Source organism: Nesoenas mayeri (genome assembly GCF_963082525.1).
Source record: "Nesoenas mayeri genome assembly, chromosome: 6".
Taxonomy (NCBI): Eukaryota; Metazoa; Chordata; class Aves; order Columbiformes; family Columbidae; genus Nesoenas; species Nesoenas mayeri.
In genome coordinates, this window is record NC_137545.1 from 38085792 (window position 1) to 38098728 (window position 12937).

Genomic DNA, 12937 nt, shown 5'->3' on the forward strand with positions numbered 1-12937 from the left:
GTTTAGGAGGGGATGAAAGCATCTTTGTGCACTTCTCAAGGTACAGCACAACATTTCCCAGCAGCACGCTTTGCCACCCCACTCCCAACTGTGTAAGCTGAGTTTAGCACAACATCCATTCCAGTAACTCATGTGGCTTTTGCAAATTAACTACTTAGCCCATGGGAATCATACCATTATCTTCAGAGGAACTAGAAAAATAAAGAGTGCGTTTATACGGTTTTTATTGTTTTCACCCCACCATCAGCATTCTCTTAAAGAACATCAAAAGCTTAAGAAAACAGAGACATCTGCCAGCATCTCTGGAGATGTGTGTTGTACTTTTTTCTAATCCAGACCAAGTCTTCAGAGCCTCTCCACGCCATCAAGAAATAGGAAATTTTTCTTCTATTTAAGAACCATCTAAAGACCCTTTTACTGGGTTTTAACAGAGCCCTGTGTCAGCAGAGTTAAGAAACGCTCGCATTTTCTCTGCGCAAATTAAGGATGATATGTTACCCTTCACTGCTCAAACCTGATTTGCAGCTTCTATCGCCAAATTGCATAATACTTTTTAAAGTGCTCTAAGGTGCAGTAGCAGGGTCAAGGGCAAGGAGCAAAGTCCATGTACATGCTTGCTTTTCCCTCTCTGCTGTTTGTTACTCATTCTCTAGGTCTGAAATAAGAGCCTCGGGGAGCAACCTGTCCCTTCCTGCAGCCTTCTGACCACCAGCATGGCCTCACCCATGAGGAGCTTGCTCACCAACCCCACCAGATACCTCCAGGCTTTCCGCCTCTTCCTTGCAAATTCGACGGAGCACCAGTGCATGCGGGAGTTCATGGAGCGGCAGCTGCCGGCGGTGATCGCCAGGTGACGGGGAGGTGGCCACATGGAGCTGAAGGACAGCCTGGTGGCACCATCCTGCGGTGGGGATGGGCTCAGGGGGCTGCCTGCCAGAGGAAGGTTGCCGTTCCCTGCCGGCAGCCCCGTCTGTAGGTGTCCGATAGGGCTTGGCTGCAGATTTCATTTATATACGCCGCTGAACGGCCTTGGGACAGAGCCTGCCTCGCAAGGACCAGATAAGGCTGAGTTGTTTCCTGGCGTGCTCACCCCACATCAGCTCTAAAATGCAGTAACAGATAGTACGTTTCAACATGCAGGTTGATTGAAAGCATCTTTTTAAATGCAATCTGTTCAGGTAATATTGAGGCTGTCTCTAGTTTGTGTAAATAATGCTCCTGTTTTGCCTGCCGGTGCATGTTTTGTGCTGGCCTCTTGGCTTCGCAGGCTGGCTCGGGCAGCTGGGGACAAATGCTGGTTCTAGGGAAACCCTTCTCCCAGCCCAGGGCTTTATGACTGTGCCAAAGCCTCACTAAGGGGTTTTAATCACATGACAGTCTCTCTTCTTCCTCCCCATTTTGCAAAATGTAAAACTTCTGCAAATAATATTTAAGCTGCTGGTCTAGACTCAGGAAAGTCTCTAGTCCTTGAAGCACAGACGTGGAGAAGGCGTGTACTTGCTGCTGCTTGTATGCACTTGTAATAAAAACAGAAGTCCTCTCCAAATTGCCAGAATGCCTGGAATAGGAATCCCCAACAAGCAGAGTTCTCAATCTGATCCCTCCTGCCAGTTGCAGGCGTGCCTGTACACGTACACATTGCATTTGATTTCGTCCTACAGATTTTAGTCCTCATGGGGTCTCAGGTGCTTAGCAAAGTGGATGTAACCCTCTCTACTAGGCAGCTTTCCCAAAATGTATCAATAATGTTTTTCAGTATTGGAAACGAGAAGCCTACAATCAATATTCTAAGTGTTGGTGGTGGAGCAGGTATGCTATAGACTTCAGTACTGCTTTTACCTTTCTTTTTGATGAATAGATTACATTTACAAAAGGGAGCAGAGCAGGAAATAAGACTTTTCTTGAAAGCTCAGCTCCAGGGCCAGATGGCATTAGCTGGTGTGTGGCCACACACCTAAAAACAACTCGTGCCTCCCCACCCCGATTCTTGCATGTCCTCCTTGAAAAACCTCCTTGTGCAACCTTGCTCCTTGAGGCCAGAGAAAGGCTTGAACTGCTCCATAGTGTTTCTATGCAAAAAAGAAGTGTCACGATGCCTGTATTCCTCAGATTATTTGATTTTTGCTTGCATTGCAATTATTTTACTCTGTAGCTATTTACTGATGTGGTAACTTCCTGTTAGTGCTGCCTCCTGCCTGGCGGCCTCGGCTGATCTCTGTCCTGTCTGTATGTCCTCGCTGACCATCCTCAGTGCACAAGCGCCTCCTGGAGCTCCTGCCCCCCGAAACATTGGAGCTGAACAGAAAGTCCAGAGAAATCACAAGAAATAAGTCTCTTATCTGAAGTTCACTGGGTAGAAAAACAAGACCAGTAACAAGTGGCACCTCATTAAATCCTTGCTTAAGTTCTTGCTTAATTAAAGCCTACGTTTTCTAATTCTGCTCTGCCCATTAAGTCATCAAACTTGAATTTCATAAGAATGGTTAATTTAGTGCAAATGCTTTAGTCATACCATCTCCAAAGACTAATCTCAGCTTTGTCAGTCTCTCCTAATAAGTAAAAATAATTGTATGTAAATGATGGGTGTTAGTTATGAAACAGTATGACAGAGTAGGAACATTGCCCTCCAAACAAGGGAAACCAGTCTTCTACCCCAAAAAATGTTTTTAACAGGAAGACTCTGCTTAGTGAGGTGCTTAGCTCCCTAACCAGGGACTTAGCATGATGGATATTCAGTTTCATGATGTAAAAAAACCCCTACGTCACCAAAACCCTGCGCCTCGTGGGCCCTTAGGAGGTCCCCGCATCCCACAGCTGACCCTGCTGATGTGGGAGGGCAGGGATGGAGCTGCTGCCCCAGCCCTCTCAGGGAAGGAAAACATTCCATTTCCACTTTTCCACCTCGAGAGACAAGCAAACCATTTAACGTAGCATCATTTCCCATTACACCCACCCATCGACAGCGCCTGCCTTCGCCCGCAGCCTCTGCCTTATTAAGTTCACACTCCAGCGCGCAGCACTCTGTACCTTTAAAAACCATAAAAGCCATCAATGCTGCTATAAAGTAGCAACTGTGCTATAAACTATCCCGTTACGTAAAATGTTTAATTAGAAACTTAATGGCGAACATAGTGGTAGCCTTTAAAAGGTAATTGTGTTGGAGAGTTTAAATAATTTGGATAGCCTAATTGCCAAATTGTTGATAATGCAAGCTGCCACAGATCTGACTGTAAAATGCCTCAGGACACTTGTTTGCATATAAAAGAGCTAAACGAAGTCAATTAAGGCTGTGGATTAAATTATGAATCAAAAGGGTGGTTTTTTTAATGGTTAAAAACAATACAAGGGTGGTTTGGCCGTAGTAGGGTGGAAGGGAATATATTAACTTATCTGCATATGGAAACACAAAATCCAAGGTGTTTTTTAATCAGGACACGCACAGCCTTTTCAAAGGGCCAATCCGTTTTACAGAAAGTTGGTAACACAACCAAAAATCAAAAATATTGCAGTAGTTCATTCAAAATTCTGTGTTCACAGATTTTGCCACATCAGTCTACAGATGACTGACTTTGCTCTGATTTTTCACTGAAATACAGCGTTTGCAGTGATAGCAAAGATACAGCTATTTCTGCTCCTTCAGAAATTCAGTTTTCCTCCCTCTAAGAATATGCTTGCACAGATGCCATGTAAATGTTGGTGTTATTAGTTGTTTTAAGAAAGACACGTAAGTCTGAAAATGTTGTACTCTGCCTCACTTAATTTACTCTTCTATTATTTTTTCTACCTAAAATTCATTCAAGCACAACAAGCAGAAGTGAGCCCTAAGAAACCTAAGCAAAGCAGAGTGATGTTGTCCTTGTCCTCATGCCTCTGTCAGGAGCATCTTCTCCCTGAGCTTTCTATACTGTGGATGAGGAAAAGTGGCCAAGAGCAATGGCAGCTCTTTCTAAATTTTGAAATGTTGGATCTATTGGTACTACCATTGATAGAATAATTGCATCTAGCCTGAACAATATCCAGAGAGAGCTGTTTCTCACAAAGTACAGTCAGCTCTGGAGTGTTCTGTAAACAGATGAACATTGGTGGTATGTGCATTACTCATCCCGCTTGTGGAAAAAGTCACAGTAAAGACAAACAGACAGGAATGCTGTTTCTGATTCCAGCATAAACACACATTCTCTTCTCCCTCACCCGCGTGACCTGGTGACGAGTGAGACACTTGGCTGAAAATGCTCTTACTGACTCCAAAGAAATTCTGCCGAGTCGGCTGGTGGCTTGAGACCATCAGACCTGATACCATTGGGTTCATTTAGGGTCTTCCCTGGGAGATTTGATCATGTTCAGAAAATACGAGGTCAAGCCACAGGCGTGACTGTGTCTGGTTTTCCCTTGGCACTGGTGGTGGCAGAGAGGAGCAATGAAGATAGCTGGGACTGATATTTAATGTTTTCTCAAATCCTAGAGCTAAACCCTCAGTGGCAATCTGCTGAGAATACAAAGAAGCGACGTGTACCTGTGTGGTACATTTTCTATATGTGAATGGCAGGCATCAGTCTTCAAAACTGGGGATATGATGGTGGTGGAGATAAGTTTTACCTGAGCTTTGTTTTCATCTTGAGTTTTATGTTGTCTGCTTCCCTAGGTGAGATTGACCTGCTGATCCTCTCAAAAGTACAAGCCAGTTATCCAGGTGTCACCATCAACAATGATGTGATAGAGCCAAGTGCTGACCAAATCTCCAAGTACAAAGGTATTTTTACATTAAATAAATTAAATTTACATTAAGTACGCTAAATGCATGAAAGAGTTGAATGCTGGACGACACCATATTCAAATGCTTTCTTGTCAAAATTGGTTCTTTAAAAAAGTCATGATTTTATGCTTTTTTCCCATCATTGCTTTTCAACAATGTTCCATCTTTCATTGAAATCTTGGTCTCTCACACTGCAAAGAACTCTGTGTGGCAAACACCTTGGACTAGATGGACTTTAAAACGTGAGAACTAGAGGGTGATTGTATGGGAATAGAGTAAAAGCTCCACATTTGAGAAAGCTTTTCTCCCTCGGCTTGCACTGAATCAGGATCCTTCCTCAACATCAAAGGGAAAATTTCAGTGTCTCATGGTAATTTTCACATCTCTTAAAAATCGTTTCCAAATAACAAATGGCTAAACCTCACAGTATTGCTCTAAATTAGTTACCATACTTTGAATTGGAAAACATGTAAAGGAAAACAAGATGGATAGGAAAGATTTTTGCTGCGTGCTTCACAGCTTAGAGCTTTGTTTCCTTCCACCAGCCCAAAGATCTGAGCGATATTCATGAAAGCAAGCCAAGTATTGAGTGTTAGCAGGGGTGCTTTGGTCAAACTGCTCTATAAAGGGAGTATTAAATATCAATCCACAGTTTTATTATCACTGGATTAACACCTACCAGGCTTTACCTTAGCAGGTAATTATGGTCTCGTATGGAGGTGCCACCAGCTCCACCATTCGGGCTGTGAGCTGAGCGGAGGTGGCAGTAATGAATGAACCTCGTCAGCAGTCTGCCTTGTTGGAAATGCTCCAAACCATAGTAAATACCAGCCTGCAAAACCACACTGTAAATCTCCAGCTTCTACTCTTGCTTAAGTCCTTAAAAATGGAGCATTCCCAGTATGAAGCAACTTGTGGAAGTCGAAGGGAAAAAAGAAATAGTAACAATCCCTCTCTCCCTGCAGTGAGGGAGTTCAGAGTCACTGAGAACACCAAAGTCTCCCAGGAAAGACATTTTTTTTGATATCTATCTCTGTATTACATGGACTTGATCTTTGAAAAGATGGTTAGTGCAGAATCGCAGAAGCTTTTACATTGTTCAAGGCTAAGTTGGTGAAGGATGGGCAAAAGAGCATCTGCTTTGTTTATAGCTGCTTTGTTTACAAGACAGTTTAGGCACTTGTACATTGCATTTCTGTCCTGTCTGGGCCATGGATCATGGGCTATGTGGGACTGGATTTTCTCTGGATCCTCCTAGTGGTCTCACAACCTACCACCAATTAACTGGCAGCTCTATCCTACTACTGTGAGTTTCTTTCCAAGAAAAGTTAAGGAAAATATAAGACATTGTCCTTATTTTCAGTTTTATGCTAAACTATAAATGAAATATTCATCTGAATTTCTTTCTTTAAACTTTCTTGTTTAGTAATTAATCATGTCCCCAGTAGGTATCATTAATTAGGTTTCTGAGCCTTAAGATTTTCCAAGGAGAATTGGGAACATTATCTGCGCCTCTGAGGATTCAGTCGTTATGTTTTCTGCTTAACCAGATACTTTCTCCTTGGGAAGGAGAAGCCAAGAGAAACTTCATCCTGGGAAGTGCAGTGATGACAAACTGAGGTTTCTCTTAGGCCACGTTGTACGACGGAGGCTCATCTCAAAGCCCCATGGCCAGGCTGGGGCTTTCCTTCATTCCTGGTCCATGTCCAGGTGGTGTCTCTTGGTGACCACGTTTGGAGTGTTAGTGGCCCCATATCTGAGCTGTGTTGCCGTTGCCTGCACGGCACGACTCCAGCTTTGGTGGCATGCACCAAGGGCACACGACTAGCTTCTGACCCAGACAACCATCTGGGTTGAAATCAGGAGAAAATGGAGGAAGACTTTTCAAGGTGGTTAAGGTGATGCATTTTGACTTCAGATGAATCTTTGGGCAGAAACTTCCCATAATCAGAATGAGTTTGCCCTGTCTGAAATTTTGACTTTAAAAGCCTACCCTGGCAAGCAATTCAGTTTTCTTCCCAACACCAGCTCACAGCTTGTCTAGCAATTGAATTGAACCAGATTGCACAAGATTATTAGTGATGGTGGTATGAACTGCTGCTGAATAAAGCCGGAGTTTAAAACAGCAAATTAAATCTGAACTGTAAGTGCTGGGGCCAGTGGTTGATAAATGGAAGCAAACAGAGCAGCATCCAGAAGGGGTGGAACCATTTCCAGTCATAAAAGAGAGCAGATAAGCATTGATGGAGCATTTCTCATTTGTCTGAGAGGGACATGTCCTGATCAGAGCCCAAAAGGAGTAACATTGTGATGAGTGGTGTAAAGGCACTGGTCCTAGCAATTCATGTTGTTTTGAACATGTGTTCTGTAGCTAAGGCTCAGCCTGCCTTTGGGCCATTTAAGTTTTAAATTTATGTTAACTCCAGTGAAGCACAGGAATGGCATCGGGGTAGCTTTGCCCTGGAGCCATCCCAAGCACCAGGCAGGAGCACAGTGAGAAGAGCTCCATATGCCAGCAGATGGACATTAGTATTCCGGCGTCCCCTAAATGATGAAATTGTCTCTCAGTTTTGCTCCCATAAAAAAGCAGAGAAATGCAGTGGTGAGCCAGGCCCTTGGTATTACTTATTCCTTGAATCCACTTCTTCAGCTTTCTGCTTTCTTCAGTTGCTGAACATGCATTGTATCAAGGTCTGAATACATGCCACGTGTCACTCTTTGTACTAGTCTTTGCTTTAAAACACTATTATCCCTTTTACCTGAAGCAGTGGGCCGAAACTGTGGGCTCTTGAAAAAATCATTTGAACGTAACAGAAGACAAATGTCAAGAGATGTGTCCTTGCTCACGGAGCAAAGCTCCTTCCCTCTCCCACCATCCCATGACACAGTCCCAGAGTGAGCCATTTGCTTTCTCTGCCCTTGAGCTTTTAATTATGCTTCTCTCCAAAATAAAACCCACTTTGATCCATCCTTGAGTTCCTGTGTGTATTTGTTCACTCTCTGTAAAACCCTTTGCCATGGCCTGGCTTTGGCTCAGCCACATGGGTGTTGTGTGGAATCTGAGTGAAGGGACCATCAGCTCTTCTCCCATTCAGCATGAACGTGCTGCTCATAGCCTCGAGACTCTGTATCCCAGCCAACACAATCACAGAATAGTTTGGGTTGGAAGGGACCTTCAGAGGTCATCTAGTTCATCCCCCCTGCAATGAGCAGGGACATCTTCACCCAGATCAGGTTGCTCGTGTTTTAGTTCAGCTTAAGCCAGTCATGGGGAAGAGTTCCTTTTTTGTTGTTGTTTTGTTGGGTTTTTTGTTTGTTTGTTTGTTTTTGTTGTTGTTGTTTGTCTTAATCAGGTAAAGATTAGAGGAGCACAAATGAGGGTGCAAAGAGAAAAGCATCAGAACAGCTTAAGACTTCATCCTGCAAAGACCTTTACAGTCCCCTTCCCACATACAGGCTTGAGGTATTAAATATTCCACTGCTGTGTTAGACTGGTACCAAAACCTCTAGACCTAAACACGACTTTTGGATGTATTAAAGCTCTGAATGGAAATCAGTCCTATATTTGTGATTGAGATAACTCTGTCCTACCTTCTTCTGTATTCCAGAGCATGTGGCAGAGACATCAGGCCTCGAGAACGTAAAGTTTACCTGGCATGAGGAGACATCTTATGAATATGAAAGTCGAATGAATGCAGAAAAGAAGTCTAAAAAATGGGACTTCATTCACATGATCCAGGTAAAAGTCTCTGCAAAGTAAGTGTTGTCAAAGACTTGGCTGTTAAAAGTATGCATGAAGTATGTGACCTCATTATCCACTCTAAGGGGAAGAAAGGCGAGTTTATTTCCCTGTAATTTAAAGTACTTAAGCATAAGTGAACTGCAAAAAAAAGAAAGATGAGTTACAGCAAAGCAGCTTTGAGCACAGTAGTCCTATTAACCAGGCTGTGGGTGGCAGTCAACTAAAAATACATTTTAACTCGAGTTTTCAAAGCTGCTTGTCCTCTCTGTGAAATTGCCTTTGTATTTCCAAGTTTACTGAAGCCATTACAAGCCATCTTCACTGCTAAGAAAGGCAAATCTCTTCATCTCAGGTTAATGAATGAACATGAGCTTGGTCCTGGGAGAGCTGGAGAGCAGACGAGGCAGCGACAGCCCTGAGCTTGCCCAGCATTGCACTAACGTGTCTTGTCATCCTCTTGCTCTTCTCTCAAGCTTGGTTTCTTTTACCTAGTGGTAACAGTTATAATATGCACCAGGAGTGCACAGTATCTCTGTAAGCATCTCTGCTCTCTCCAGATGCTGTATTATGTGAAAGACGTCCCAGCGACTATCCGGTATTTCCACAGCCTCCTGGAAGCACAGGGGAAGCTCCTCATCATCCTGGTGTCAGGTGAGAGCTGCTCCTCCAGCACTGCTCGGTTGGGCAAGAGCCTTGAGCATTCAGATTGGATATTAGGAAACATTTCTCCATGGAGAGGGTTGTGAAGCATTGGAACAGGCTGCCCAGGGAGGTGGTGGAGTCACCATCCCTGGAAGTGTTTAAAAGACATAGAGATGAGGTTCTTAAGGACATGGTTTAGTGCCAGGCTTAGGTTATGGTTTGACTCGAAGATCTTAAGGGTCTCTTCCAACCAAAATGATGTTATGATTGTATGACCTTTTGGGTTCCCGTGAGCTCAACACAAGCCAGCTAAAAACCAGTGTATATCTTTGTTTGCAACATCCTATATCATCAATAGAGGCAAACTGGAGGACTAATAAATGGTGTCCACTCATCCATGTCCATTGAAATCTGCACGTTATCTACATCTGTGGAGATCTGTGCTGCAGGCTGTAAAACTGAAGGCTTTGTGAGCCAGCGAACCCATGCCATGGGCATAAAACATCCTTCTCTCACCCTCTGCCCTTGCCCATCCTTACAGCCCGGCCAGTGATGGCCCAAAGCGGCCAAAAGGGTCTGGCCGATGGCTCTCACTCGCAAAAGCTCCTTCAGCCTCTGCTATTTTGTGTAAAAGGCTTTTCAGGCTGGGCACTGCATTGTCTCCCTCCTGGAGACCTGCGGCATTAAGCAAACAGCTACGACAGGGCCCGGCTGTGCTGTACAGCAGGTGTTAGAGCACATATGGTTTATTTTCTTCTCAAACTGCCCATTTCCTTAGTATCATCATTTTGGGTGGAAAATAGCATTCTTCAGGCTGCTTCAGATCTCCAAGAGATTCTCTGTGGTCAATCCAGCAGGAAAATGAGGGAGCAGAGTAAATGACAACCTTCTCATACTATGAGCAAGGTATTCTAGAGATACTGCAATCCTGGGGTCTAATTTGATTCTAAAAGCCTGTAATTTGCCTCACAAGCTATGGAAACATCTCATAGTTTTGCCAGGGTTTTTAGATTTTTAGGTGTTCAGAAGTTTCAGCTTAATTTTATTGATTTTGGCCATGTCTGTGAACTGTATTGTGTTTGATGTGTTTGTGTTCATGAAATGTCTGCAACAAAGTAGCACTGCTCTGACCCAAATTTATTCAAACTATTTTTATCCAAAGTGTTTTTAGTTTAGAGTGTTTCAGTTCACTACAAGAAAACAGTATTTATAATAACCTGACTTCCGTTCTTCTTCGACTGAACAAGAACAGATGATAATATCAAACTATTTATGAATACCTGCACATAGTTAACTGGAACTCTTCTCAGATTTTGCTTAATATGCCCCTTTTGATAGTCAAGAAAAATGAATACAGGGAGCAATGTGTGTCTATTCAGAATTAGTTTGGTTGAAAATCTGAATTCATGAGATGGCCTTTCTGGGCCAGGCTACTGTGTATTTTCTGCTGGAGCAGAATAGAGAAGAAATTGCTGGGGCCAGCAAGAAAATGGGAGAGAGGAATAGGGCTCAGATAAATGGGAAGGGAAAACCTTGGGGGAAAGAAGATATAGAGAGGGGAAGGAAGAAGTGCAATGAAAATGAACACTGAAGCAAAAAGAGGCACTGGAAGAGAAGCAGAACAAAGCTCATTTCAGAAAATGGAGGTAAAGTCATCTCCAACACAAACACATTAGGATGTGTTTATTAAAAACCAGTGTGGGAATAGGATTGATAGGAGAGGGCTTGGTCAGTTGGTGAAGGTTGCAATCCCTCCTGCTCCATCCCTGCCGGGAGAGCAGGCGAGTTGCAAGAGCTATGCGCTGTTATTTTTAACACATTTTTAAAAAATCTGTTTACATCGCCTTGAAAACAAAAGTAGTGCCATATGCTGAGCCTATTGAGAGCTATTATAATAATGCTGCGTTCAGGTAGTGTATAATTGCTCAGCTCAGAGATGGCACTGAGTCACACAACACTGACACCAGCAAATTTTCTGCAATTAGTGCTCCGCATTCAATTTCCACCAGGTGAAAGAAAATATTGTAGCCTCTCTTCTAAACACCAAACTGTTTGACTATAAATAACTGTTTGCAGATAAAGCATTTGCAAAACCACCAAGCAACTGGTTTTAGTAGTTATGGAGATTTATAGTTGTAACTCTCAAGAGCTGCTCATTAGGCTCCAAGTTATTTTCTTCCCGTCCAGTCATTCTGGGTAATCCTTTTATACATGATTTATAGAAGAAATGTGAAATCACAGATCCAGGGTGAGGAAAAATAAAGATGTGAAGACATATCTGGGGAGTTTTCAGCTTACCCAGCTGATTTTCTTTGTAAAACATCCCTTGATAAGAGCTGCGTGCACAAGCCTGGGCTTGGCATGGACTCAGTTCTGGAGGTGATTGCAGTGCTACAGGAGCCTGTGCCTTCCTCATCCTTCATCTTTACACACCCAAAACACCCTTCTGGGTACCACTGGGGAAGTCTGCTTGGGGCAAGGGACAGCCCTCTTGTCACCCATGCCCAACAGCACATGAGCACAGTGGCAGCAAAGGCTGGAGTCCAGGAGGGTGGTGCAGCTACATCCTGGGCTCTCTCCATCCCACCCTCTTCTCCACCACACATCCAGCTACACAACAACATGACTGTGGTTTTGCACCCCACATATATCACACAGCAGAGAGATAGTTTCCTGGTAATAAGTGTTTCAATGAAACTTATATGTAGCTTGACCATGAAATAGAATAATTAGGTGAAGCAATACAAGGGGATTTGATCTTCCCTGAAAGATATTGCCTATGTACAGAAAGGAGAGGGGTGCCACATGTTGGGAGTAGAAGGGAGGAGGACTGAGTGCCCTGAGCTGTTCTGACCTCAGCTAGGGGCTCAGTGGGAGCTGCTGGAGCTCCAGTTTAGGTAACACATCCATCCCCTCCCGCAGCCCCCAGCCCTGAGGCACAGAAGCAGGGATGCAGCTGTCTACACCATAGCCCAGGACATACATCCCAGCTCTGGATAAACCCCACTCACAACAAGGACAACTGCTAAACTCCCTCCTCCCCCACCCAGAGGATCAATAATTTCTTCAAATAGTATTTTACCTTATTTCCAAGCATTTTTCTGGTGGTTTATCTCACAGAAACAAGTGCCTGGGACTCACTGTGGAAGAAGTATGGGAGTTCCCTCCCTTTAAATGATCTCTGCTCTTATGTTTCCTCTGCTGACATCAAAAGGATACTGGATTCAGCTGGGCTGAAGTACCAGGTGTATGAGCTCCCATCCCACATGGACATAACAAGCTGCTTTATTGAAGGGAACGAGGATGGGGAGCTGTTGCTGGATTTCCTGACAGAAACTTCTGAGTTTTCTAAAACTGCTCCTCCTGAATTAAAGCATCAAGTAATGGAGGAGTTAAAGAAGCCTGGATGCAGTGAAAAAAGAGATGGGAAGGTGCTTTTTAATAACAATCTGAGTGTAATAGTGATTGAGCCATGAGTTAACTGCTTCTTGATCCAAAGCAAATAGTCAGATACAAGTTAACAGCTGAAACATGTTTTTATACTTTATAAATGGCTTCGTTTACTTCTGTATTGATATATAATTTTTGGAGCCTGCTAAGAAATCAATATTAGTATCTTTTTATAAGTGAGCCTTAATACCCAATTAATTCTGCATTAATCTATGAATGTGTAACTCATTAAGCAGTTAACTGTGCTTTATCATATGGATGTTGTATAATCAGATGTAACTTGGACTGTCAATGCAAACACTGCAAAAACCTGACCATTTCCTAAGAAATAATCAAGAACTATATGTGGT

General features: G+C 43.4%; 1 protein-coding gene across 1 annotated transcript; it reads left to right on the plus strand.

The window, feature by feature from the left end:
- Window positions 1-679: 679 nt before the first annotated feature.
- On the plus strand, window positions 680-12613 carry LOC308042014 (histamine N-methyltransferase-like; the record flags this gene model as incomplete). The annotated part of the gene is made up of 6 exons (XM_080347029.1): window positions 680-850; window positions 1757-1809; window positions 4643-4750; window positions 8362-8492; window positions 9053-9146; window positions 12258-12613. The coding sequence occupies exons 1-6, from the start codon at window positions 714-716 to the stop codon at window positions 12611-12613; spliced, it is 879 nt and encodes a 292-aa protein (XP_080203155.1). The 5' UTR covers window positions 680-713.
- Between the last annotated feature and the right edge of the window lie 324 nt (window positions 12614-12937).